This window comes from Aspergillus aculeatus, assembly GCF_001890905.1.
Source record: "Aspergillus aculeatus ATCC 16872 unplaced genomic scaffold ASPACscaffold_2, whole genome shotgun sequence".
Taxonomy (NCBI): Eukaryota; Fungi; Ascomycota; class Eurotiomycetes; order Eurotiales; family Aspergillaceae; genus Aspergillus; species Aspergillus aculeatus.
The window spans coordinates 1786000-1809499 of NW_017962977.1; the positions used below are offsets into that span (position 1 = coordinate 1786000).

Consider the following 23500-nt stretch of genomic DNA (forward strand, 5'->3'; position numbering starts at 1 on the left):
GGCTTATGTACTGTACCATATTATTATTATTATTTTTGTATAGAATCTAGAAAAAAGACATCTTCACTTTATTCATCACTCGGATATAGTATAGCCTTCAATACTATCGATACAGTACAGCTCCATCTACCGAGTACATCACCAGAGTAAGATCACAAGCACATAAAGAATAATCATAGCTCCACGCGGCGGCTGTTATACAAGACAGAGGCACAGAAGGCCATCGAAACCAACAAGAAAATAAAAGGAAAAGACAACGCCCGTCCCACATTCAACCAAAACAGGGAATCTAAAATATAACACGTAAATGAGGGAGTGGGACCAGAATGAAATGCACTAAAGAAAAATTCACATATAACCCCCCAAGGCATGCCAATCATTCTATATCTGGTTTCTGTTTTACACGGTTTTTGGTTTTTGGTTTTTGGTTTTGTTTATCCGGTCTAGGCCCGAGAGGTGACCTGCGTGGGGGTGGTGGAAGTAGCAGCAGCTTCCTCCTCCTCGTCCACGTACACATAGTCGGCCTCATCATCCTCGAGGTCATCGGGCGGTCCGAACGCTTGCTGCCACACGCCATCCCAGAGACCCTTCTTGGTGACCAGGCCGCCGACCAGCAGGACGGGGAGCTGCCAGATACTCGCCCAGAAGAGGCCGCGGGCGCTGCCCTGGCCGCCCTGGTACTTCCAGAAGCGGTAGGCCTCCTTGACGAGCCAGGCGTTGGCGAGGGAGCTGCTGACCAGGAACCCGTGGCCGACGACGCCGACCCACCACAGGCCGATGGAGATCGGGAACATCAGCACCGAGTAGCGCAGCGCGACGCGCGCGTTCATGGCCGGGTTCTTCCAGCACAGCATCTTGTAGCCGGCGCGTTTGTACTCCTCGCGGATGGTGTGCGACAGCGCGTTGAAGTGGGGGAACTGCCACGCGAACAGGATCCCGCCGAGCAGCCAGCCGCCGACGCTGTCCTCGCTGAAGAGCATGTCGCGCCAGGTGTCGTGGCCCGTCGTCGCGGTCTGCCCGGCCGCGGCCACCCAGCCCATCAGCGGCGGGATCCCGCCGACGATAGCCCCGACCCAGGTGTTGATCACGTGGATGCGCTTGAGAGGGGTGTAGATGAAGCCGTAGAGGATGATGTTCCCCGCGGAGAGGGCGGTGACCGTGGGGTTGGTGCCGAAGTAGAGCAGGCCCAGCCCGGAGACCGCGGTTGCGATCGCAAAGAGCACGGCCCCGCGGCGGGAGACGAGACCGCGGACGAGCGGGCGGTTGCGGGTCCGCGACATGAGGGCATCGTACTTGGGCTCGAGGAACATGTTGATGGTGTTGGCGCAGCAGCTGGACAGGAAGGTGCCCGCCGTCAGGTAGAGGAATGTGAGGGTGGAGGTTGAGAGGGTCGGAAGCGGGGTCATCGAGGGATCCAGGGCGAGGAGCGTCGAAATCGGGTACATGCCGTAGGCTGCACTTGCGCTCAGCACGACCAGAACAGACAACCGGGGTTTGCAGAGCGCGAGAAAGGCCGCCATTTTGCGGCGCGGGGACGTGGTGGGGAGGGCGGAGGAGAAGGCCGACAGCTGTGCGGAGGCGTCGGGGGGGATGACATGTTCGGCTTCGGCGTCGCTGGCTGCAGCTTCATCCTTTAGTCGTTTCCTTCGGCGGTGTGGAAGCTCTGTCTGCGTGGAGTCGGAGGTAGTTGAGACGGGGGAGGAGGAGGAGGAGGTAGAGGTAGAGGTCGGGTGGTGGTCTGATGCTGATTTGCGGGCGGGGGAGTCAGGTTGAGGGTTGCCATTGTTGGTCGACAGCGAGGACAGCAAGCTGCTCTTGTCTGCTGCAGCATCTTCGGCGCGATTGGAGGAGAAGAAGGAGCGGTGGAGAGGTGCAGGAGGGGATTGAGAGGCGGCACTGCCGGAGTGAGGGCGGGAAGACGAGATGAAGCCGCGGAGACCAGCGGCGGAGAGACGCGGTGGAGGAGCACATCTCCGAAAGCATTGGGATGAGATCCGACCGGCATCGCGAGTCGGTCCTACTGCTCGCAAGGAGCAGCGGAGGAGACTCATGACGAAGAGATGGGGAGAGGCAGCAGACGGCCGTGGGGAGGTCGGTCTGTTTGAATGCAGAGCAAAGCAACGGGATGGGAATCGGAAGGATTGAAGCCAAAGAGGGAAAGATGGCGGGTGCGGGCGACGGCAGGGACCAAGCATGCAGTGCGGCGACCGGTGAGATTCCACCTGTTGTTGGTTTGATTGTCATCATCTGTTTTCTCTTGTTGATTTCCGTTGCCGATTTTCATTCTTCTCTCACACTTCAGCCTACTTATTAGGAAAAGGCATCCACCTTCTCATACACACCAGCAGCCTTCCTCCTCTTCCTCCTCTTCCAGCAAACAATCCACTCGTCATGGATGTCCTCCAGAAATCCGTCCTGGATCCTCTCCAGCCCGTCCTTCGCCCGATCGTCTCGGCCGTACCCGAACCCGTGCACGATGCGATCATCTCGCTGATCGGCCAGTCCTGCCACAACGCCTTGGTGGTCGATCTCGACATCAGCAAGGACCCCGCCTGTACCTCGCTGGCCATTTCGAAGGCGCTGGGCATCGCCATCGTCGGCGCCAGCGCCATCGTCAAGGTGCCCCAGATCCTGAAGCTGATCAACTCGCGCTCGTCCGCCGGCGTCTCCTTCGTCTCGTATGCGCTGGAGACGGCCAGCCTGCTCATCACGCTGTCGTACAGCGTGCGCAACAACTTCCCCTTCAGCACCTTCGGCGAGTCAGCCTTGATCGCCGTGCAGGATGTGGTGGTCGGGGTCCTGGTGCTGGTGTTTGCGGGCCGATCCGCGGCCGCGGCGGCGTTCGTGGCGGTCGTCGCCGCCAGTGTGTATACCTTGCTTTTCGACCAGACCCTCGTGGATGCGAAGACGATGTCCCTGCTACAGGCCGGTGCGGGCGCGCTGGGTGTGGCCAGCAAGGCGCCCCAGATTTTTACGATTTGGAGTGAGGGTGGCACTGGCCAGTTGAGTGCATTTGCCGTAAGTATTTTTTTTTCATTTGGTGTTTCGCCATGCGCACTGTAGCTAATGTCTTGGTTCCAGGTCTTCAACTACCTCGCCGGTTCTCTGTCGCGCATTTTCACGACTCTGCAAGAGGTGGACGACAAGCTGATCCTGTACGGATTCATTGCCGGATTCTCGCTGAACCTGATCCTCGCGGCTCAGATGTTGTACTACTGGAACAGCCCGGCCAAGTCGCAGGTCAAGAAGCAGACCAAGGGCAAGCCTATTGCCAGCGCCAGCGCCAGCGCCGCGGGCGTCTCGACCCCGAAGCCCAGCGCCACCAGCTCGGGCATTTCCTCGCCCAAGCCATCCGGCAAGACTCCCACTACCCGGCGACGCGGTTGAGTGGTCTCGAATCCTTTTTCTTAGCTTCTTTAACCCAGATAATTATTAATCTGTTTGTTTTTTTTCCCACAAATCTCCCCCGCTCCTTGTAACGCTTGTAACCATTGTAACGAGCAAAATCACCTCTGACTCGGCATAATCCCAACGGTCATAAACCGCAAAATCTCATCCAACGGCACAACCGGCGCCACAACCTTCTGCTGCCCAGCATGCCCCGGGCCAGAAGCAGCAGAAGCAGAAACCGGCGCAATATCAAACTCCAACCCCTGTCCCACCCCAGACTTCCTCCTCACCCCAACGACCTCCATCTCATCCGGCTCCCCCTCCCCTTCCTCCTCCCCACTCTCCCCCTCCTCCTCACTTTCACTGTCATCATCATCCAACACACGCCTCAACCCCGTCACCACGTTCCCCACGCCTTGCTCCCGCTCCTCCAACGTAAAGTTCCCGCCCCAATTCCTCCGCCGCGCCTCCTGGTTCGCCTCCACCGGCGCCCAATCCCACAGCTCGGCGAGCGCGCCCAGATCATCCAGCCCTTTACCATTCCCGTCAGCCCCCGGTGCTGCACCGCCCCCATAGTCATTCCCCGCACTGCCCGGCACGAACGGAGGCGAGGCAGACGCCAGCGACCCACCGGCCTTCCGGCCGCGCGCGACCCAGTCCTCGACCCGCGGATCGAGTTTGGTGCGCAGCAGCTGCTCGAGGGCGACGGTGTTGGCCGGGTTGCGCGAGGGGTAGGAGGGGGCCGGGTAGGCGACGAGGGTGGCGAGGAGGTCGCGGTTGTCCGAGAGGTGGTCGGAGATGGTGAGGAGATTGTTGCTGATGATTGTTGCTTGGGATTGGAGGGAGGTCCTATCCGTCGATTGTATCAGTAATTGGTTGGTGTGGGTCAGTTTATCAGTAGTTGGTGTTGCTTTTACCCAAGTCCTGGTGGAACTTTGGTTGTTGGGGTTAGGGTATGAGGGTAGGAGGAGAGAGGGAGGAAGGGAGGGAGGGNGGGCGGGGGGGCGTCAATGAGGGTTTGTGCATATGTCGATGACGCTGAAAGGGGAAAATGCAAAAGGGGGTTTGAGTGGGCATACCATGAAGGCAGGGGATCACTCTGGTTCAAACTGGTGATCAACGAGGCCAGGGAATGCGTCAATTGCACGAGGCGTTGACGCGATTGCTCGAGGGTTTTGATCTGATCGGGGGTGAGGGAGGACATTTTCGTGTTTGTTCCAATTTCTTTTGGTGGGTTGATGGTGGAGAGGAAAGGCCTGTCCCAGTCCAGAAAGAGAGGACAGAGGACGTGGTGGTGGTGAGGTACTGCTTGCTATATCAAGATGCGGGCGCAATGAAGGCGGGTTGGTTGGCGGAGTTCGACAGGGCAGCGGAGATGTTGAAGGTGTTTCTGCCTGAGGCGTCCATAGCCCTCCCCGCAAGCAACTGAGGGTCGATCTGCTTATCGCTTTCCATCTCCTCTCCCTCCTCATGCTCCATACTATACCCACCCACCTACCAGTCTACTCTGGAGTACGTCTACCACAACCACCATAGTAAACAAAAATCTCCATCCTCCAGAATCCTGGCGCCTACTTCATCATCTTCCCCTCACCATTAATCATCGACTTTGCCTATTCTTATCTTATAATCTCCCCCGTGGCTTTCGCCATGAAACGCACTCCCTAACCGTCCAACCAGTCATGATCCTGCACCAAGTCTCCCGTGTTTATTTATAGACCTCCTGGCAGGGATTCTGCACGCCTGTTCACACACTTGGCCCCCTCTCATCCTTCCCTCCTTCCTGCCCCCCGCGCTTAACGCACCGGGGAAATAGAGAATATAAGCCCCGTCTCCTGCTCTGTTCTGCAACAGAGGCGGGGATTTACTATTCAGGGTCTTCGGCAAGCGTTTCTTCTATCTCCACTGTGGGACTCACCTTGGAAACTACACTACCCTTTCAACGCGCTTATGGTTCTTCAGTCGTCTTCAGAACTCTTCAGATTACTGCACTTCACGAACCTCCAAACATCCTATCACTTGCAAGACATTACCAACAAAACTATGTGCCACACTCGAAGGAGAGGGGGGTATACAAGATATGCTCCTCACGATGATCCCATCTGATCCGCTCGTCATAAACATCATAAAAGAGACACAATGTGCTAACAAACTCTAAAGACAACAAACATTATCGGCCCTGTAGTCAGGCCGGTCAGTGACTACCTCTTCACGTCGAGGTCAAGACCTGCCAGTGGAACCTCTGGCTGCAACATCCGCCGCCCAGGGGAGGAACAGACTCATGATTTAGAGTCAGACTTGACAGGGAAGAAGTCTTCAGGCCTCTTGCCCTTCTCTTGCGGAGACACCGGAGAAATGTCACTCTCTATCGCCACCGTCGTCTCTTTCACATGCTGCTTGGAGTGTCCCACCACCTGACTGCGCCCATCATTATCCACAAACTGGAAGCCCGAGCCTTCTTGCAGTTGCTGTAGTTGCTGCTGCGGCTGCGGCTGCTGCTGATACGCCCCCGGCGGATACATTTCCTGCGGTGAATATGCCGGACCACGCCATGGGTGCTCCACAGCCAGAGTCTTCCATCGCTGCTGCTCCGACGCCCGCTCGCGGCGGACATATCTCCGCCGCCAGCCGAGGCAGAAGAAGAGACTCATCGTGCACAGACAGACAAAAGTCACAAACCCCATCACTGGAAGCCCGATCAGCGTCGCCAGTCGGTAGTTGATGGGGTCGTGCGCCGTGCTGTTCAGCAGATCCCTGTTGTAGAAGGGAAGCTGAATTTCGGAAAAGATATCCGATGGACTGATGGGAAATGCCGTGTCAGTGGGCACGGGGAAATGACACTCATAACGCATCGCCTCGAGAACTGATGGTTTCCAACTCTCGTTAGCGGCCTTGTTCTCGGATTAACAGAAGATCATACGCACAGTTTGCCAGATACCCCTGCGTGCTTGTCAGGTTGTAGCAGTTACTACAGGTGTCGATGTGGTTGTCGGCAAATGCCCCCGTGGCGCAATAGGCCCGCAGGTTGTTCTGATTCGGGTTCAGCAGCTCAAACTCGAACGCCGGGCTCAGGCCCAGGCACGCGACCAGACAAGGGGTCGAAACCGTGTTCACATCCTTCGGATACCCGTAGACACAGGTGTCGAATGCGAACCGGAGATTATCTGAACAGGAAACCTTATCAGCGCCTGATGTCTACCAGACACGGAATCAAAACTTACAGAGACCCCAGTTGAAGTCACTGATCTGGGTTTCAGCATCGGTATAATTGCTCTGTAGTTCGCAAGAGACGCATTCTTGGAACTTCCGGCCAGTCTCGGTGGTGTTGTACGACTCGTCCAAACAGACCATCTCCGAGGAAGTGGTGTTGGTCGGGTTGCTACAGACGTCATAGCACGGTGAACCGTAGGTAGCATGCAAGGCCCCGGCCGGTGAAGTCAGGGAGGACAGTAGCAGCAGTAACGGTGCTGCTACCGACATGATCGTAGATCGGGAGCTCGGGCCCCGCGGTTCGAATATCATGCCGATGTTCTTAGGGTTGGAATGATCGATCGTTCCTCGAGCTCCCAGTAAGACGAAATCACCGCGCTACCTTACAGCCAAACGAATGGAGGTGCTGAGTGCAGGAGGTCGACCGAGCCCAGCATCGAACTCACCGCACGGCAGGAGGATAGAGATAGCGACAGGAAGTGGAAGACCCAAGAGAATCCCAGGGGCAAAGATGAGGGAGAAGCGTGCACTGGGGGCACGGATGGAGGGGAGGGAATCAGAGGGTAGAAATGGCGATGCGGATCCCACGAAATAATGCATGACAAGCTCTTTCGGTTGGACGGCATGAGGGAGCGGAGCCATGTTGGGGACTGATAGAAATGCATGCCACCGCACTGGCGAGAGCGAGAAGGAGAACGAACCACTTGGTTTCCGTGCCGGATCACCAAGCATTGGAAGACACTGCTGGTACAACTAGCATTAACCAGGATTGAACCATGGCGGGCAAAAGAAAACTCCTCCCCTGGGTCAACCTGGGCGCTAAGGAGGAGCCCCCTCTCCCAAGCAGGCGAGGGGCTTGTTGATCACTGTGACAGGACAACTGTGACTGTGACATGTAGTGCAGAAGCTTGCAGTCCCGGGAAAGCGCATGAATCAATGTGATTTGCTAGCCTGGCTCATGCAGGAGGAGGAGAACAAAAGCACTCCCGAGTCGGCTTGCGGGGTTCGGCGCTTGCACGCAGCCTCGCATTGGACAAGATCTCAACTCGCCGCAACTGCTCTCAGTCAGCCCTCTTCGCTTCCAACCATGGTTTGCCTGTTTGCTTGTTGATCCTCTGTGCTATACAGCGAAGATGGTGTGATCGATAGACTTGATCAGATCGATTATCATTGTTCTCCGCCGGAAATGCAACCTTGACGGAGGAAGAGGAGACGCCATCCTCGCGCAGGATGGCCATCCCCCGAACAATAGTACCGGGAAATATCAATAACGCCTCCCAAGCAGACAACCGCAAACAAAACTAATTACACAGAACGCCACAATGCAGCTTTAATCATCGGGCTTCCATCTCCGCGAGCTACACCATATGCCTCTCAGCCAGCGAGACATCAAGCCTGGTCCGTTCGGTTCGGCCCCTCGCCATCTGTCCGGGGCTGGGGGCTTCCAGACAATTCACAATCACAAAATGCCACTCGACCAAAACGACCCAAAATGCGTAAGCCAGAACAGCCACCCAATGTATCCGCCAAGATCTCTCCATGGACCGTTTACCCATACAGCTCATCGTAAGATGGAACCATCTCCTGTGCTCGGGGAAGCTCCTGCTTAGATCGTCGGCTAGCCCTCCGCTCTGCCAGCGTAGAGGATGGTGGGATAATCCCCGGAATCCGCTGATCCTCGGACGGATTCGAGGGAACTGAGGAAGTATAGCTGTTATGTCTCGATCCGACCGTCCCTGGCATCGACACTGGAGACTCTGCCAAATACCCCTGGACACTACATCCGCGCATACGCGACGTGACAGACAATGGGGGCGACTTGGACGCTCGCGAGTAGAGTTCAGAATCCTCGTACAAACTGGGTCGACCGGAGGAAGGCTGGTGTCGCCCGTTCGATACATTGTGCGGTGATGGAACGGTTGCCCCTTCTGTCTCCTCCATCGAGCCATCGTCGGAGCACGAATGATACCAGGCACTCGGCGGGTGAACAACGTTTGATTCATACGAATGTTGCTTCTGCCTGGTGCGATTACCCACTCGCGCATCGTAGTGGCCTGTGGGAATGGTCATGGCTGAATCAACGGATTGTGCTCGCCCATCTCTGCCGGCTGGCTGTCCCGAAGCTCCTATGCGAGGCGAGCTGGCGCATCTACCAGGCTCGAGTGAGTTCTGTCGCCGTTCGCGGTCTCCATCAGACGTGCGGGCGCCCACACTCGCTTGATCCCACTGGTTCCAAGAGCCGCCGTTGGGATAGGTGATAGATATGTCGCCCCATCGTGAGTGCAATTCGGATGATAGCTTCCGCTTCCTTCGCAGTTTCTGCATGAGGTTCGTCATAATCGCAAGAGGACTTTTCATGGAATGAAGCCTGAAGAGGCTGAGATGGGATTAGCATCGACGGCCGAGCCACGGAGGATCGAAAAGTTGAGGGCCAAGGAAGGAAGAGCCGAGACATCCACAGTACCTTTCAAGGATGGGGTGCCCCAAATGTGTAGCCGGTCCCCTTTTCTTACCCAAAATTCCCTCCACTACAACGTAGATCCTGAAGCTGTCTCAAAGAGGAAGGTAGTCGAAGGGACGAAGACCACCATGCGGCGCCGCAGGCTTCGAGACCCGTCTCTATCGAGCCGGAACACTTTACTCGATGACAGGAAAATTAAGCCGGCCGAAGGGCTCATGCATATCGCTCAAAAGGTTGATAGATGGGGGTCCCAGTCAGAGGGACCGACAATTGGATTTCCTTCAGGCAAGTCCTTCAGCAGCGGCAGGTAGTCATCCTGGGCCAGGCGAGTCAGTGACGGTCGCACGGGTGTGTAAGGCATTCACACACGACCCGACAGTTTGGTTCGCACACCCTCATCGCAGTCATTTTGTTTGGTTGGAGTGGGGGAAGAAAGTCGAGTGAGGGTCACTTTTATCCGAACACAAATCGCTTTTATGAAAGCGGCACGGAGGTTGGCCGCAATCACTGGCCATTAACGAGCGTTTGAGGCAGGAAGGGGGTCCGGTCCGCGTAACTGCTGGGCAGGGGTGAAGAGGTCACTCGCGAAGATGTGGACGCGGCGCAGTCAACTTGCTTTTGCAAGTTGCTAGCTGCGTGCAGCTGCTGGGATGGCAGACAGCAATGCGCCTAATAATTGGTCGTCGTCTTGGCATGGCGCATCTAGTGACCTCGGCGTCAGTCAGCACTGGAAGACTGGGAAATATCCTTGTCGAGGCTAGCAGGTTGGTAGTATCGATTTTGAGACATGCCATGGTGAAGACGGATGAGGCGATATTAACCGCCGGAGGTGATAGCTGGAGGCCTCGTAATAGCTAAAGCAAGGACGCGAGATTTGCGCAATTCCCTGGTCAGCAAGTAATTAGGGCGAAGCCAGTGGTTCGGCCGGCATCAGCAAACCATTTGGCTGTTCGTCCAGGAGGCCAGGGTCTGGCGACGAGAAAAGAGGGGAAGCCGCACAGGACAACCACCGGTTTGATCGTCGCGGCTGGACCCGAACCACCCGCCGAGCTTATCTACGCGCCTGGATGGATCCCCTCCAGCAGACGAGGAGTCATTGTCACATCTCGTCGTCACTCCGCAGCTTGTCGGCTCCGAGGAATCCTCCTTCGTTCTCTAGCTGCAGGGCGGCGACCATGACCCCCTCTCTGGTGACCCTAGCAAGAGCGAGAATTCTCGAGATACCAGACCATATGGCCAGCCCACTGATTGTAGCTTTTTCTCCTTTTGGTTAATGGACGCAGACTGGGTCCTGCAAAGTCGTCGTCTGTCGGCTCGCAAACGTTATGGCGTGTCGCACTTGTTGCCGAGTACCCAACAACCAACCCCAACCTCCACACATGATGGGGTAGACTATAACCTGTTTGTTTGTGGTGTTCTAGCCGCCGGATGTAACCATTTGAGGGATCAATCCATTTCCCTCCGCGATGGACGAAGTACTAAGGCGACTCCAGCTGAGCTGTCGTGCGTCAGTAGACCCGAAAGCTTTCTCACAGAGAGGACGGGAAGGAACAGCGAGGTGTGAGGGGAGAGGGGTAAGGGAGCTTGGAAAAAAGTACCAACTTGGAGTTGAATGACACCCGCTCATGGAAGAGCTGCTCCGGTTTAGCTCATGTAACAGCATCTGCCATCGGACGCTTCAAGGCAGATCGCCAATAACTGTGGACGCTGAGCCTGTAGGACTTTTGGCGGAGTAGCTCCAACCACGAGCTCAGACCATCTCTTCCCTGTACTCCGTAGTTGGTGTGCTGCTTCATCCTCTCCATCCTCTCTTCCTTCTGGTAATCATTGACATCATAAGCATCAACATCACAGACATCATCATCGTCGTCATCATCATAATGCATCCAAGCAGCTTTGTCCTCCATGCGTTCAATTCAACACAAGTCGACCAACCATAACAGAAACGAGCGCTATCCGAAGAATTGAAAGCAGAAAGACAAGAGAGGTATCAATCTATAAGCGAGCGACAGAAAGGTCTGAGAAAAAAAGAAAGAGCCTCCTCCTCTCGTTATCATCGAAGATCCGTCACCAGTCTCGACAACACAGGTCTAGGTTGTCGCGGCATCTGCTGTGCTGTGCCATCTAAGTTATTAGACGAAGAAAGAGAGGCATCATCATTCAGGTCCCGCAAGGGTCCTATCGTGGGTGAAGGCTGAAAGGAGAATCTAGGAGTAATCAACGAGTCCCGCTGAGCCATGATGGGAGCTGGTGGACTCAAGATCGACGACGGGGGTCTTTCCTGCCGAAGTCCCAGTGTAGGATAATGATGATAGGGGATAGCGAGCCCAACAACCGGAGCAGGAGGGGGAGGGGCATCGACCCTCTGATATCGAGAAGGGTCATAGGTGGGTAAGGGTTGAGGTTGATAGGCTGGGGGTGGATCGCGAAGGAATTCATCGACCGGGCTGTGGTAATGAGCTGAGAGACGCGACATGGGCTGGGTTGGGGGAGGGAAGGCCGATATTGTTGTTCCTCCTCCTCCTGCTTCTCCTCTTCCTTCTTCGAGCTGCTGCTCCTTCTGGTTGGCGTCGAGATCACGCAGAGTGGGATAGTAGCCCAAGGCGTAGGAGATGTGATGGTCGATGAGGAACTGTCGGTCCTCGCGGCGTTGCATGGAGCGTCTCTTGTGGCAGAGGAAGGCCAGGATTCCGGTCACTGTTGTTGGGCTGATGGTCAGTTTGGCCGAGTTCGTCTTCTCGGATCCAGTCCCTTCCCTTTCCATGTTGGTTGTGTGGTGAAGGCGACAACAACAACAACACAGGAACCAGACACAACACAACACAAGACACAAGACACAAGATAAAACAATCCAGAGGGAAGAAGGACGAATTGGAAAGTTCAAGGCTCACCAGCCACCAGCACGACACTCCCAAGGACCACTCCGATGATCATCCCATCCATACTCGACGATGAGAGTCCTGCCGATCGCACCCCGAGGATCCGTGGCTTCATCTTGTATGTGCTCTTTGACGTCTGTCTATCCAAGTCCAAATGCTCGACTGAATTGACCGACTGACCGACGACCAGACATACATCCAATTGAGCAGTGAGATAAAACCCCAGTACACTGCGTTCCGTTCTCCTCAATTCACACTGAGGAACCCAGAGACAGCAACAACATGCACATGCACACACACACACCCCACACACATGCACACAATGCACACGCACACACACTGCAATCTAACCCAACAACACGCAGAAAGAAAGAGCAGAAAGGGAGGAGGAAAAAATGGCAGCAAAGAGCGAAGAAGAGAAACCCTAAGAACGGAGCAGACGAACCAACCGGCCGCCACCTATCTTAAAGTAAGGTGAGAAAACCAAGATGAATGTCAAAGCACCACCCTCATCATTTCCCTTGGGTCGTTCCTCCCTCTCCCCACCTGGTCCCTTCCAAAAGCTATTTTAATCTCAACTGGTGGTGGTGGATGATGGCTCTGGCGCTGCATGAATGGAATCCCTTAGCCCTTACAGATGTCACACACACACCCACCACCCGCGTTTACTTTGCCCTTGATCCAGGGCTGAAGAAAACAAGCATAGGCGCAGCGTGGGTCTCCATTTCTTGCCGGGGGAGGGGTTAAAAATAGTATACTATACTTTGGAGAAGGGCTGTCTCCTGCAAGAGGCGGGGGAGAAAGAGACTCGATTGGATGGCGATGGTGGTTGATCTCCCCTCTCCCATCATGCCCTGAGCGCATGTGCAGTGAGTGGGTGGTTTCTCTCGTATCGGCCGGCGGCTATTTTGCTTGTCGGTTGCTGGGATGCGCGGACCAAAATAGAATCAAGAATCAAGCCATCGCTCTAGTCTGAATCTATATTTATACTGTTTGATAGCTCTTCATTCCGTACATGACTATCTATATAGCAGAATGTTGAATGCAATTGTTTGTCTTGGAATATGTCTTTCGTGGGTTGTGGTTTCGGCTTCGGTATTTGGCGAAGTTGCCATGTCCCGAAAGATACAGTACAGGACTAGATATTCTCCTCTTGAGGGGCATTACAAAAGAACAATATATTCCACGTTATCATATCGTGATCGCTAATATAAGTTATCGACACATTCCCCGCTCTCAACTCCTCTAGTCGTTCAATCTACTCCGCATACGGGCGGTATACCGCGATGCCTTTCTCCGTGCTCAGGTCCAAGGCCACCCCCGCCCCGATAAAGTACGTATAGCCTTCGCGCAAGTCGAACGTCGTCCCGTCACCACCGGCCACAGTCATTGTGCCATTGCCCTTGGTCACGATCAACAGACTAGGACCGCCGACTGGCTTGTATGTCTCCTTCTCGCCGGCCCCCAGACTGGTGCCCAAGACATTGAACTCACTGAACGGCGGGGCGTACACTTCCGTCTTAAAGTGCTCGCCCTTGTCGCTCTTCCGTCGCGGCAAGATCGCCTCGTCCGGGCCATGCGGTTTGAACGACAGCGCGCGGGTGAAGAGGTCGACGCTGTCCTTCTCCGCCTTAGGGCAGAAGCCCGTGCTGAGCACGTTGTCCGACCGGGCCATGCACTCCATGATATCGCCGTGCAGGTACGCGTGGATGCTATCCGCCGGAACGCAAACCGCCTCCCCGGGCCCCAGCGTCATGTAGTTCATCAGTAGCACTGCCACTAAGCTTCCGTTGTCGGTCTCCGGGTATTGCTTGCGTAACCGGTCGAGGAGACCAGGGATGTACCGCTGGTTGGGCCCGAATCGCGACTCCGGGATTTCCAGTAGCTCCTTAATCGTCTCGGCGACAATGGAGGGGGGCAGCGTCAACAGGATCCGGCAGATCTCGCGGAGCAGCTCGTCGTCAAGGCCGGACGTTTGGCCCGGGGGCACAAACTGATCGAGCGGCTTGACTTTCAGCAGCTGCTCGATCTCAGCCAAGGGCTTGAAGCCCGCAAAGAGCTCGAACTTCGACAACGCGATGGCGATCTCTGGCTTGTGGTTGGGATCACCGAACTTGCTCGGGTCCTCCTGGTGAAGCTTCTCGGATAGAGCCTTGTCAGGATGTAACTGCAGGGGGAGCGCCTTGGAGAAAGAGAGGATCTGTTCTTGGGTTAGACTGCTTGCGCTGAGCAATCGAGGCGTGTTGGCCGAGAGTTGTTTTTCATACCTTAGGTAGGTAAGGCACCTCCGGACCCCATTTGTCCAACGCGGACTTGCCCACAACCTCTGGATTCTCTTTCAGGTAGTCGCTCAGCAGCTGTCCTGTGGACAGGATTTTGGAGGGAACTGTAGGGTATGTGCCCATCCACATCTGTGACTTGTCAGTAGCTGAGCCGCTAAGAGCGGGTGCGATCGTTCGAACTCACTTCAGAATAGGTCTTAGATTCATCAACCTCTCCCGCTCCAGGTGTTTTGGACCAGAGCACACCGGCGAGGGAATCCTTTCCCTTCTTGCCCCACGGGTCATTCTGGAAGTTAATGAGCACGTGCTGAAAAGATCGAACGAGCTTAGATGACCGGCCATACCTTAACACCACATAGCAACTGGACTACTGAATCTGGCATGGTGGGCAATGTAGTAATGGTATGTGTGTAGGCTCAAGCACAAATGTCGAATAAATAGCGATCCAGGGGATAGAGAGCACATCCCTCCGAACACTATAAATCAATCTCCGTAGTTATTCTGTTGCTTATCTGATGTGCCCTTGAAATGCGTTAACATGGCGTCATGTTGTGGGGAGTCGACTTGATTCGAGACCTGGGTTTCATGGCGTCATGTCCTTATCATTGTCAGGGTTGTTCCTTTCCGAATTTCCACGACAAGGTAGTTTCAGGTACCACGGCAAGATCTTGCTCTCAAGCCGAAGTCAGCAGAGATATTAGTACTGAGTATTAGTGAGGGAGAGGATGAGATCCCGCCAATTGGGAGCGGAAAAGAAATTCCAACATTTGCGGGAGTCACAGTGTACAGTGGAAAGACTCGTCAGGTTGACGTCAGCCACTCGCCTCAAGGGTTAGTTAGTAATTCGGACAATAATTGAACTAGTTATTGAATCCGAATGAAAAATCAAACAATTCCAAAAATCGATGCTTGTGCACACATGTTGACAATAATGTATGATTGATTATATTATGAATATATACAGTGAGTACTTAAGTAACTAAGTTACCGGCTTCTACCAGAACTTTCAAAAAAAGCCATTCAGCCACCAAACGCCATGCCAAGAGCAATGCTATGCAAGATTTTAATCGGTCTGGTTCCGTAGGCCGTCACGGGCATTATCGAACGTCGATGCTCATGTCTCGTTGTTGAAGTCATTCGTATAGCTGGTCTGGCTCAGGTACCATGGCCGTGGTCATGTACCTCCCCAGCCGAGTAGCTCTTTTGTCAAACGTCGAGAGCCTGAGACCCCTCTCCACTGAAGCGCTGGCGCGTCGGCTACCGCTCGCCTCGCTTCGGCGCGGGGAGGCTAAAGATCGCGATTGTCTAGAGTGATGGTGCCCCCCCTCAAACACTTGGTCTCCGAATGCATCCTCGAGCTGGTCAAAACGGGTCCGAGCTCGCGCACGCCGTTCCAGAGAGCCTTCATCGTAAGGGATGTAGGAGCTCGCACGGCGGCTGGAATGAAGCTCTGGTGAAATCGCTCTAAGCTCTTCTGCAAATTGAGCGCCAGCGGGTATGTATTTGAATCGTGGAGAACGGGGCTCTGGGAATGCTGTCTTTTCAGCGATTTCGGTGGGGTAGTCTTGCTGAATGGGTCTATAGGCGAACTGAGACCGTCTGCGTTCCGCTTTGGTGGTGGGCTGTTGGTCTTTCTCCTGGGGATAGTCGATCGAGGTCTTGGATCGAGGATTGAGCCGCACAGATAGTCGGCGCGGGTTCAGAGCTTTGATGGACAATGAGCTGGGCCTGGCAGTTCGATGGTCATATTCTGTCAACGGGGCCGTCTCATCGTCGTGGCCGCGACTCATGGCGGAAGGCACGAAACCCGTGCTGCAGGACCCTTTTCGGAGCGAGGACTGGCGAGGATTCTCGTATTGATTCCAGGACCCCTCAGTCGGAACGGTGATTCTCACGTCACCCCATCGCTCATGAAGCGGCGAGGGAGAATCGTGTTTTCGGAATCGTCCCAGAGGACCTTTCACGGCGCTTGCCATCACGAGGGATGTTTGGAGTGTTGGCCACCTCGAAACAGAAACGAACAAAGAAATCAAGAGTCAAAGACAGCAAGCACCTCAATAGCCAGAGCAAGAACAAAGAGGAAGCCGCATGCTAGGGTTTGGGAAAGCAAGTCGAGGACCACTGGGATTTCAAGTTGGGTGTTGGTGGCTGTCAGCTTTGGCTGGACAGCTGAAGACTGGGCAAGCGCTTGTAGAAACACTAAAGAACACAGCTGAAGAATGTGAGAGGAGCCCAATCGGATCTTCGTTCCAGGCAGTTCGTGTAAGCACAGACCCAAACAAGGCTGAGAAGTGAATCCTTTGTGATCCGGGGGAGATGCTGAATATAAAAGCTTATCCATAGGGACGCAGTCGGTTAGGATGGAGCGATATTTGTGTCATCGTGCCGTAAGTCAGAAGCAAACAAGAGACATCCGATGCTGCATAATGCAAATTGGTAGGAAGTGTATGTTTCCAACATTAGAAGCACGTAACTAGCATGGAGATGAGCTTGGGAAGCATACTAGCTAGAGATTAGCCGCCGATGTCCCTGTAGATGGGAAGTGGAGAGCGGGGTTAGCCTAAGGCACCTAGTACTCATATGTGCAGTATCTATATTAAACTCAACTAATTAGTAGCACTGCAGCGGGTGCAACCCAGACTGAGGCCATCTATTGGATCGTTGGACCGCCAGACAATTAGCGATGCGCCAGAAAGAGGGGAAACCGTGTCGCTTCCAAGCTCTGTGCAGTAAAGCGATTCGCAGCAAGTCAAGTTAGCGCTGGTCATCACCTAGTAGGTGTCGGGCGCATGGGTAGGTAACCAGTATATGCATACTATTTACCAATTAGGTATTTAGTCGCACAGTCCAAGCCAATCGTGAGACCTCCTCATGCGCCCATGAACCTGTTCTATTTTAAAAAGACACAATTGACTCCATCCTGTATGCATCATGCATGTCATCGTAGGTCTGCCAGCACAAATACAACCCACCTAGGAAGTTCAAAATAGTAAATTGTCGAGTCAGCAAATCACGAAGCTCCATTTATCTGATGCAAGTCTATGGCTAGTGCTATCTAAATCAGGCCCAGTCAATGTTCTGCTACTCTAAACGCCGGCTCCTTACATCTAGGCTGCTCATGGACTCGGGTCATATACACTCTTAAAGCCGTAGGAAAAGGTATGCAACAAAATAAGCAAAAATGACTGGGTAATGCAAAAAGACTTGAGAACATGGAAAGAGCACACTTGCCACGTCAAAGCACAGACAAGGATGTGCAGCGTTCCGTGAACAAAATCATCGATTCATGTTAAAGTGTCAAAGAGGACCTGCTGGGGTTTTGGCATGGGTCGTTGGTGTCATTCGCAGCAGTTGGCGGGAAGGTGATAATGACGTCTCGTGCATACCACACGATACATATTCCGGAGAACGAATGGCAAACCCTTGAAGTGGCGATCGCACAGATTGGCCATCGGACGACGAGGAACCCGGCGTCGATTGTGAGGATAATGAATCACTTTTGAGAGCCATCCAAGAATAGGGGCATGGCTCCCAGGTTCGCCAACTGCTGCTCATCTGCGGCCGTTTGGGAGACAGAGTCTGTGTTTCTTCCTCGGTGTCAGAGTCCATGGAAGAAGGTTCGTCACCAGAATTGGAGGAGTCCTCCTGCTCCTCTTGCTTGCGTTGCTGATGATCGTGATCCCCACAAGCAGAGACCACGGAGGCAATGCTCTGTGATTGATCAGATAAGAAGACGCTTCGAGACCTCGGCAAGTGTGGGGTGTTTGGGCGGGTATTGTGATGTTTGGCGGACTTTCTTCGTTCCAATTCATGGTTGTACGAGCTTCGTCTATTCAGCATGCGCCCACGGCCACCACCGCTATCTAGCGACTCGACCGAGTAGCTGTTGAGACTATTATCTGACCGGACGCTGAGTTTGGCAGGACAAAATGCCACCCGTGCTCGCATTTTCTGTACCGCTATATCCAAGGCCAATTCAATGGCGCAATGGTTTCGAATGCGCCCGAGCTTGGGCCATGTTGCACGTTCGCCACTCAGGCATGCTTGAAGCATGAACTCGGTCGTCGGGTTCCTCAGCATGACCGGGAAATTGCTATACAGTATTTCCGGATAGATATTGATATCGCCGGAATATTTTTGGTTCACAATAGACATGGTCTTCGTCAAAGCTGTTGGACAAATTCCCATTTCGGAGAGAACTGTCAAGCGATACATTATTTCGTCTTTGGCCAGATGAGTGGCAGTATGAAGCCACTGTGAGGCATTGAAGGACGTTTCTCCACGCTGATGTGGACCATCGTCCTTCGGCAAGAATGGGACGACATGCGGATTGACCTGCGAGACGATAAAATGATTGACATTGAACATCTCCGAAAGCCGATTCATTGGCAGGTCGCCATCCACCGATCCATCGATATACTGTTTGTGTAAGTCGTGCCAGGGCGCCGGCTCTCCGGTCAGAGGATCTTTAGCCATGAGCTCGGATGGTGAAAAGACCAAAGGCACTGAGCAGGAAACAGCACTATTGAGGTTAGTCACGGGGTCGACATGAAGGATGTAAGACTGAAAAGCAAAAGGATGTCTTACACAGCAGACCAGATCAACACGTTCGGAGCAGTGATATAGTTCAACAACTTGGGAAGTTCGTAGACCCCAGCACTAGAGACGCAAATATTGAGTATTCGTCGTGTTCGATTGTATGCTTCCTGAAATGTTATATCGCCAAGCCAGCTTCTCATGAGTTTGGCCAGATGTGATATATCCAGAAATGAACCATACTTGAGGAACCGGGCTGTCTTCTGAAGTATATTATCTGTGTCACTCTCTTCGCCAAAGACTGCAAAATCGCCATATGCATAGGATTCCAAAAGGGCCGGAAGCTCGTCCTCAGTCCGTGTGCAGAACACTGCGCACACAATGCTGCCGGCTGAAGCACCCGAGATAATTCGAGGTAAGAGTTTCGCTTCGTAAAGAGCTTTCAGCACGCCGATATGGTTCATGCCGAAGGTCGCACCACCCGAGAACAGCAACGCGCTGCGCCCGAATGCCTGTCTCGCTGCGAGTAATTGATCGAGTATATACTTGGTTTCTAGACCATCACACCGATTTTGCCCCGATAACTCGACCAGCGAGGATATTGTGTCTAGAGCGGTCGTGATATACTTGTCTATCAAATCTTTCGTGCCCAGGTGGGAGTACCGATAAAGCGAGGCATTGCTCATGTTTCCCAAGTCGCGACTCAAAGACGTACGGACTAGGAACAGCATCCGGCTGACATCACAACTGATTCGGGCGTCTTCCAGCTGCTGAAGACGTTCTTGGACCAGACGGACGTCGTAGTCAGGTGAGTCGAGGGTTTGTTTCCAGATAGTGTGCTCTTCCAGGTCATCCAATTCGCTAGCACAAATCCGCCACTCGTCATATGTCACTGCCTGTACCGAGGTGTTAGTTGGATGGCTACCAGTTCATCTTCATTACCTCTGCTGGAGAAATTGCCAGCCGTAGACATCGTAACTCACATTCCGCTTTTTCAAGTAAAGAACCTGTTTCCTGTCTTCTATGTCAATGCGCGCTTTGGATTGCTCGGCACATACGCCATCTCTGCGGTAGTTCAATGTATCTCCAGCCCATGTCAAAGAGCTCTTGACAACGGATGAGAGAGAGGGGACTGAGATGGACTTGAGCAGAGAACGCCGAGACCCGCCGCTCGCGCCTCGAATCGCGTCCTGAGTTGGACGACGCTTGGATTTACTATTGCACTGAGTGCGCACGACGGTAGGATCGCGGAGTAATGACATGACAGGCTTGGGCCTGCATCAGTCCATGTATGAGGAAAGACGCATGCGAGATAAGCTTAGAAGAAGACGTCCGCAGAACTAGAGTAACAGGGACGATGATTGTGAGCTGGAAAGGTCTGTGGATGATTCTAAGGGTGGTCGAAAAGAGGAAGGAACAGTTGAAGAAGAAAGTACTGAGTGCTTACTCGATATGTGTGGGGGAGGGGAACAGGAAAGGGGGTAAAGTGAGGTAGAATGGAAGTGGAATTGGTTGTAGTGATATAGCCAAGTGAGATGGTATAATAAGCTGGGGATGGATGAATATGAATGGCAATAGTTCGTAATATTCTAGGATGGATGGATTAAGTTGTTGTTAGGCACTAACTACTAAGTACTTAGTTAGTTCATAGAGTGCGAAGGGTATAGAAAAGTAAAGTAAAGTAAAGTAAAAAAAAAGGTGTGAGGACAGGGATCTGGGGGTAATGATTGCAGATTGTATTGAAAGGCTCAGTCAGCAGCTGATGAGACCCGGGGTTGATTATGGGTGGGGAAAAGAGGAAACTCTCCAAGGTCTCACTCAACTTAACGTCACGAGGCCGGCCGGAGATTCAACCTCCCCCGCTGTCCTCTTCGGCTGCTGCCGATCCTCCCGGTCTGCACTACTCACTACTCATACTGGACGCGGGGAGAGAAATATGGAGCCCCGGGTCGGAATGATGCCTACATAATGACATTCCCTCAGTCTCAGCTTACAGAACCTGAAAATCCTGAACTTGGAATAGAATAGAAGGAGGGTTGCCTAGAGGGGCAACTGCCTAATGCTAGTTAACTGTCAAATGGGTAATATCCCTCATCGGGTCCCATGCTGCAGGGATTGACGAACCTGCTGAATAGAACTTGAACCACACAAACACAACTCTAATCGGATTCGCCTGGAATGCGCCTTGATGCCATCATGCACCACTCATCCTTGTTGCGCCCCCCTGGCCCCCCACATCAGCACGGAGTTTCGAGTCAGATACATTCCCAACACCAAATATTCCCCCGAAGGCTCTAGGTTTATCTTTCCGGCCTGATCCTGTTAGAGAGAGTAAGTCCAATACTAGCACCCGCTGATCTCATTTTCCCCACATTTGTCAGTCTATAGGTACTGTAACTACCATCGTTGAGTAAGGATAATTCTTAGACTTTGAGGTTCTCGAAGGCGAAAAATGTAGAACACCAACAGACTGCAAACAGAGTTCCATGCGCAGGGATGAGGTAATTATTCTTGCTTGTTTGATGAACGCGTGCAGCTGGATCCGCGTCCGGTGCGGTTCTTCATAAGGTGCGATCTTGCATGGAGGTGTGCGACCGTGGTTGCCGTGCATCGGAAGTCCAAGGGTCCAATAACAAGGGAGCCTTGCATCAACTACCTCTGATGAGGATGGCTTAGTTACCCACTATCGTGAGAGAAAATGTCCTTAGCAGGCTGCGATAGCCTTGGCGGGATTGGTGTGGTCGTGTCGGTCATTTAGTTGCTCGAGTGTGATGAGGAGGATATCAGGACCATCACACCTATCTACCTCCATATGCTTAGGACAAAGCTGATATTTTCTTTCTAGTTCGAGTTCGAACTTCGCGTTGCATTTAATTGGGTATTTTGTCGGTCTCCCCAGACCAGGATGGCCGGTCATGCGTACGGACGAGTTTCACATGCTACTTATCATAGTTGAATCCCTGGCCCGCATGTGAAACTGACTTCTGGTTGGCAGTACTCATTCTTTCAGGCCCCATGCACCGATGGCCCTTGTATGGAAGATAATCTAGACTCACTCGCTCCTGTGATGTGATCCACATTACCTACTGACCACGGCGCGGGGATTAACGAATTCGACATAGCCAGTTCCTGATAGCGTCCCTGGCCTGAGATCGGACACCATCCTCACTCCAAAAATGCCCTGCTCCATCAATCTCAACCGACTGAAACTTACTTGATGGGTTCTGGCTGAGCTCTTTTGACCAAGTCTGCAACTTATGTGCGGATGTGAACGTATCCTGGGTTCCATAGAGAGCAAGTGTTTCATGCGCGCACACCTGGTCCGCTGGCTGCGGACAAGGAATCGACTGCCGCTGAGACGACTCAAACGGTCCAATGTCAAGCGACAGCTTGGCAAATAATGTCAGAAACCGGTTGATTGGGGGCAAGATGGGTGAGATAAGTAAATAGGCGACCCTTGTTCTCTCAATGGTGCCCGCGGCTTTTTTCATCTCCTGAGGCGTGTATTTCTGTTGTTCGAGAATGTCCTTGTCTTCCTCTGAACAGTAAACGAGATCTCGAGCGATTTGGTAGATCTCATGCATGGGGGTACCATGGTTACTTTGCCTGACAACATCCGCAATCAGATCTAGGTGTGGCAGAGACGAAGCAATCATTGACCCATATGAGTAGCCGCCTAATACGAGCTGCACAGCTTCAAGGTTATTTCCGTCATACTGCGATGAAGTAGAACGTGTCTCCCTCAGTCGATGCAGATAGAGCAGCATGAATTCGTAGAAAGAGGCGTAATCGGCCAGTTCAGGCCTGCCGGTCCAGCTTGTCCGCCCTTCAGAGCCACCGGCGCCACTGTAGCACATATTAGTTTGGAATTAATGAAGGGTCTCAGACTGTCAAGCAGCTGACGGATGGATGAGAGATCTCGGCGAAAACGATATCCCAGAAACACACACACACACACACAGAAAGGGGTGGCAATGCTTACCGGAAGTTGAAGGTGCCCACCACAAACCCAGCTCGGAGAAGCTCCCCTGCAACGAAAGCCACGACCGGATCGTCGTAGCATCCTCCGAGAGGGGCGTACGGATGTGCAACGATCGCACCTCGTATCTGCTGACACGACGGACTGCTGGGATTCAACTGTCCTTGTGGATGGTAGATCCGGCAGTCGAGCCTGAGTCCATCATGGAGGGATGGAATGGTGAAGGTGTGCGTCGCGGAGGGGAGGTGCATTATCAGAGGCGTGTTCCAGATCCACCCTCAGCACATATATATCTGTGGCATATCACTAGGATGCTGGAAACTTCTTGAGTCGTGTGTGGGGGACAGAGGAGGGGAACAGGCTACTTGGCTTAAATTAAATCACCAGGCCTGTTGACAGGGAGGAGATTGAAAGAGGAAGTACGAGTGTACTGCACTGTACCTTGTGTGGGACGCTGGTCGGGCCCAAGCGTTTACGGAACCCAGGCAAAAGATGGTCAATGAGCCGCTGCTGCAGTTTGTACTGCACAGCTTCCCTTCATGGTTGCAGCAATACAATCAAGGAACACCCAACTGTCCCCAGTGCTATACTTCGGGGTCACAGGGGGTTTATGCAATACATATGTATAGATTTGCCCACAAACCTATATATCTGCCAGTAAAATCCTCCAAAGGACGGCTGCGGGTCATGCAGACATCATCCCTTGTGACATTTTTCATGATGCGCTTGTTCAAATATTATAGGCATGGAGACTAGTCAGCGA

The 23500-nt window shown here is 53.3% G+C and overlaps 10 protein-coding genes across 10 annotated transcripts; 1 reads left to right on the forward strand and 9 right to left on the reverse strand.

Annotated features, from left to right (window-relative positions):
- Window positions 1-56: 56 nt before the first annotated feature.
- On the reverse strand, window positions 57-2139 carry cox10 (protoheme IX farnesyltransferase). Its single transcript, XM_020195607.1, has one exon. It carries the CDS (start codon window positions 2049-2051, stop codon window positions 444-446), a length of 1608 nt encoding a protein of 535 aa, XP_020060234.1. The 5' UTR covers window positions 2052-2139; the 3' UTR covers window positions 57-443.
- Window positions 2140-2391: 252 nt separating this feature from the next.
- On the forward strand, window positions 2392-3387 carry ASPACDRAFT_57259 (putative monosaccharide-P-dolichol utilization protein; the record flags this gene model as incomplete). Its single annotated transcript, XM_020203221.1, has 2 exons — window positions 2392-3018; window positions 3082-3387. 2 exons carry the CDS (start codon window positions 2392-2394, stop codon window positions 3385-3387), a joined length of 933 nt encoding a protein of 310 aa, XP_020060235.1.
- Window positions 3388-3506: 119 nt separating this feature from the next.
- med8 (RNA polymerase II mediator complex subunit MED8) lies at window positions 3507-4594 on the reverse strand (the record flags this gene model as incomplete). Its single annotated transcript, XM_020200604.1, has 2 exons — window positions 3507-4239; window positions 4470-4594. 2 exons carry the CDS (start codon window positions 4592-4594, stop codon window positions 3507-3509), a joined length of 858 nt encoding a protein of 285 aa, XP_020060236.1.
- A 1075-nt stretch (window positions 4595-5669) lies between these two features.
- ASPACDRAFT_39514 (uncharacterized protein) lies at window positions 5670-6870 on the reverse strand (the record flags this gene model as incomplete). The annotated part of the gene is made up of 3 exons (XM_020200605.1): window positions 5670-6253; window positions 6315-6554; window positions 6612-6870. 3 exons carry the CDS (start codon window positions 6868-6870, stop codon window positions 5670-5672), a joined length of 1083 nt encoding a protein of 360 aa, XP_020060237.1.
- Window positions 6871-8148: 1278 nt separating this feature from the next.
- Window positions 8149-8937, reverse strand: ASPACDRAFT_39515 (uncharacterized protein; the record flags this gene model as incomplete). The annotated part of the gene is made up of 1 exon (XM_020200606.1): window positions 8149-8937. One exon carries the CDS (start codon window positions 8935-8937, stop codon window positions 8149-8151), a length of 789 nt encoding a protein of 262 aa, XP_020060238.1.
- A 2177-nt stretch (window positions 8938-11114) lies between these two features.
- On the reverse strand, window positions 11115-11825 carry ASPACDRAFT_57262 (uncharacterized protein; the record flags this gene model as incomplete). The annotated part of the gene is made up of 1 exon (XM_020203222.1): window positions 11115-11825. One exon carries the CDS (start codon window positions 11823-11825, stop codon window positions 11115-11117), a length of 711 nt encoding a protein of 236 aa, XP_020060239.1.
- A 1120-nt stretch (window positions 11826-12945) lies between these two features.
- ASPACDRAFT_112035 (uncharacterized protein) lies at window positions 12946-14458 on the reverse strand. Its single transcript, XM_020195608.1, has 3 exons — window positions 14407-14458; window positions 14208-14351; window positions 12946-14140 (listed from the first exon to the last, which is right to left on the reverse strand). Exons 2-3 carry the CDS (start codon window positions 14349-14351, stop codon window positions 13199-13201), a joined length of 1086 nt encoding a protein of 361 aa, XP_020060240.1. The 5' UTR covers window positions 14407-14458; the 3' UTR covers window positions 12946-13198.
- Window positions 14459-15182: 724 nt separating this feature from the next.
- ASPACDRAFT_1852823 (uncharacterized protein) lies at window positions 15183-16532 on the reverse strand. Its single transcript, XM_020197269.1, has one exon. The coding sequence runs from the start codon at window positions 16196-16198 to the stop codon at window positions 15356-15358; it is 843 nt and encodes a 280-aa protein (XP_020060241.1). The 5' UTR covers window positions 16199-16532; the 3' UTR covers window positions 15183-15355.
- A 686-nt stretch (window positions 16533-17218) lies between these two features.
- ASPACDRAFT_112040 (putative Patatin family phospholipase) lies at window positions 17219-20431 on the reverse strand. The gene is made up of 4 exons (XM_020195609.1): window positions 20206-20431; window positions 19742-20098; window positions 18810-19654; window positions 17219-18744 (listed from the first exon to the last, which is right to left on the reverse strand). Exons 2-4 carry the CDS (start codon window positions 20018-20020, stop codon window positions 17520-17522), a joined length of 2349 nt encoding a protein of 782 aa, XP_020060242.1. The 5' UTR covers window positions 20021-20098; window positions 20206-20431; the 3' UTR covers window positions 17219-17519.
- Window positions 20432-21837: 1406 nt separating this feature from the next.
- On the reverse strand, window positions 21838-23145 carry ASPACDRAFT_1852825 (uncharacterized protein; the record flags this gene model as incomplete). The annotated part of the gene is made up of 3 exons (XM_020197270.1): window positions 22741-23145; window positions 21973-22604; window positions 21838-21899 (listed from the first exon to the last, which is right to left on the reverse strand). The coding sequence occupies exons 1-3, from the start codon at window positions 22986-22988 to the stop codon at window positions 21838-21840; spliced, it is 942 nt and encodes a 313-aa protein (XP_020060243.1). The 5' UTR covers window positions 22989-23145.
- Between the last annotated feature and the right edge of the window lie 355 nt (window positions 23146-23500).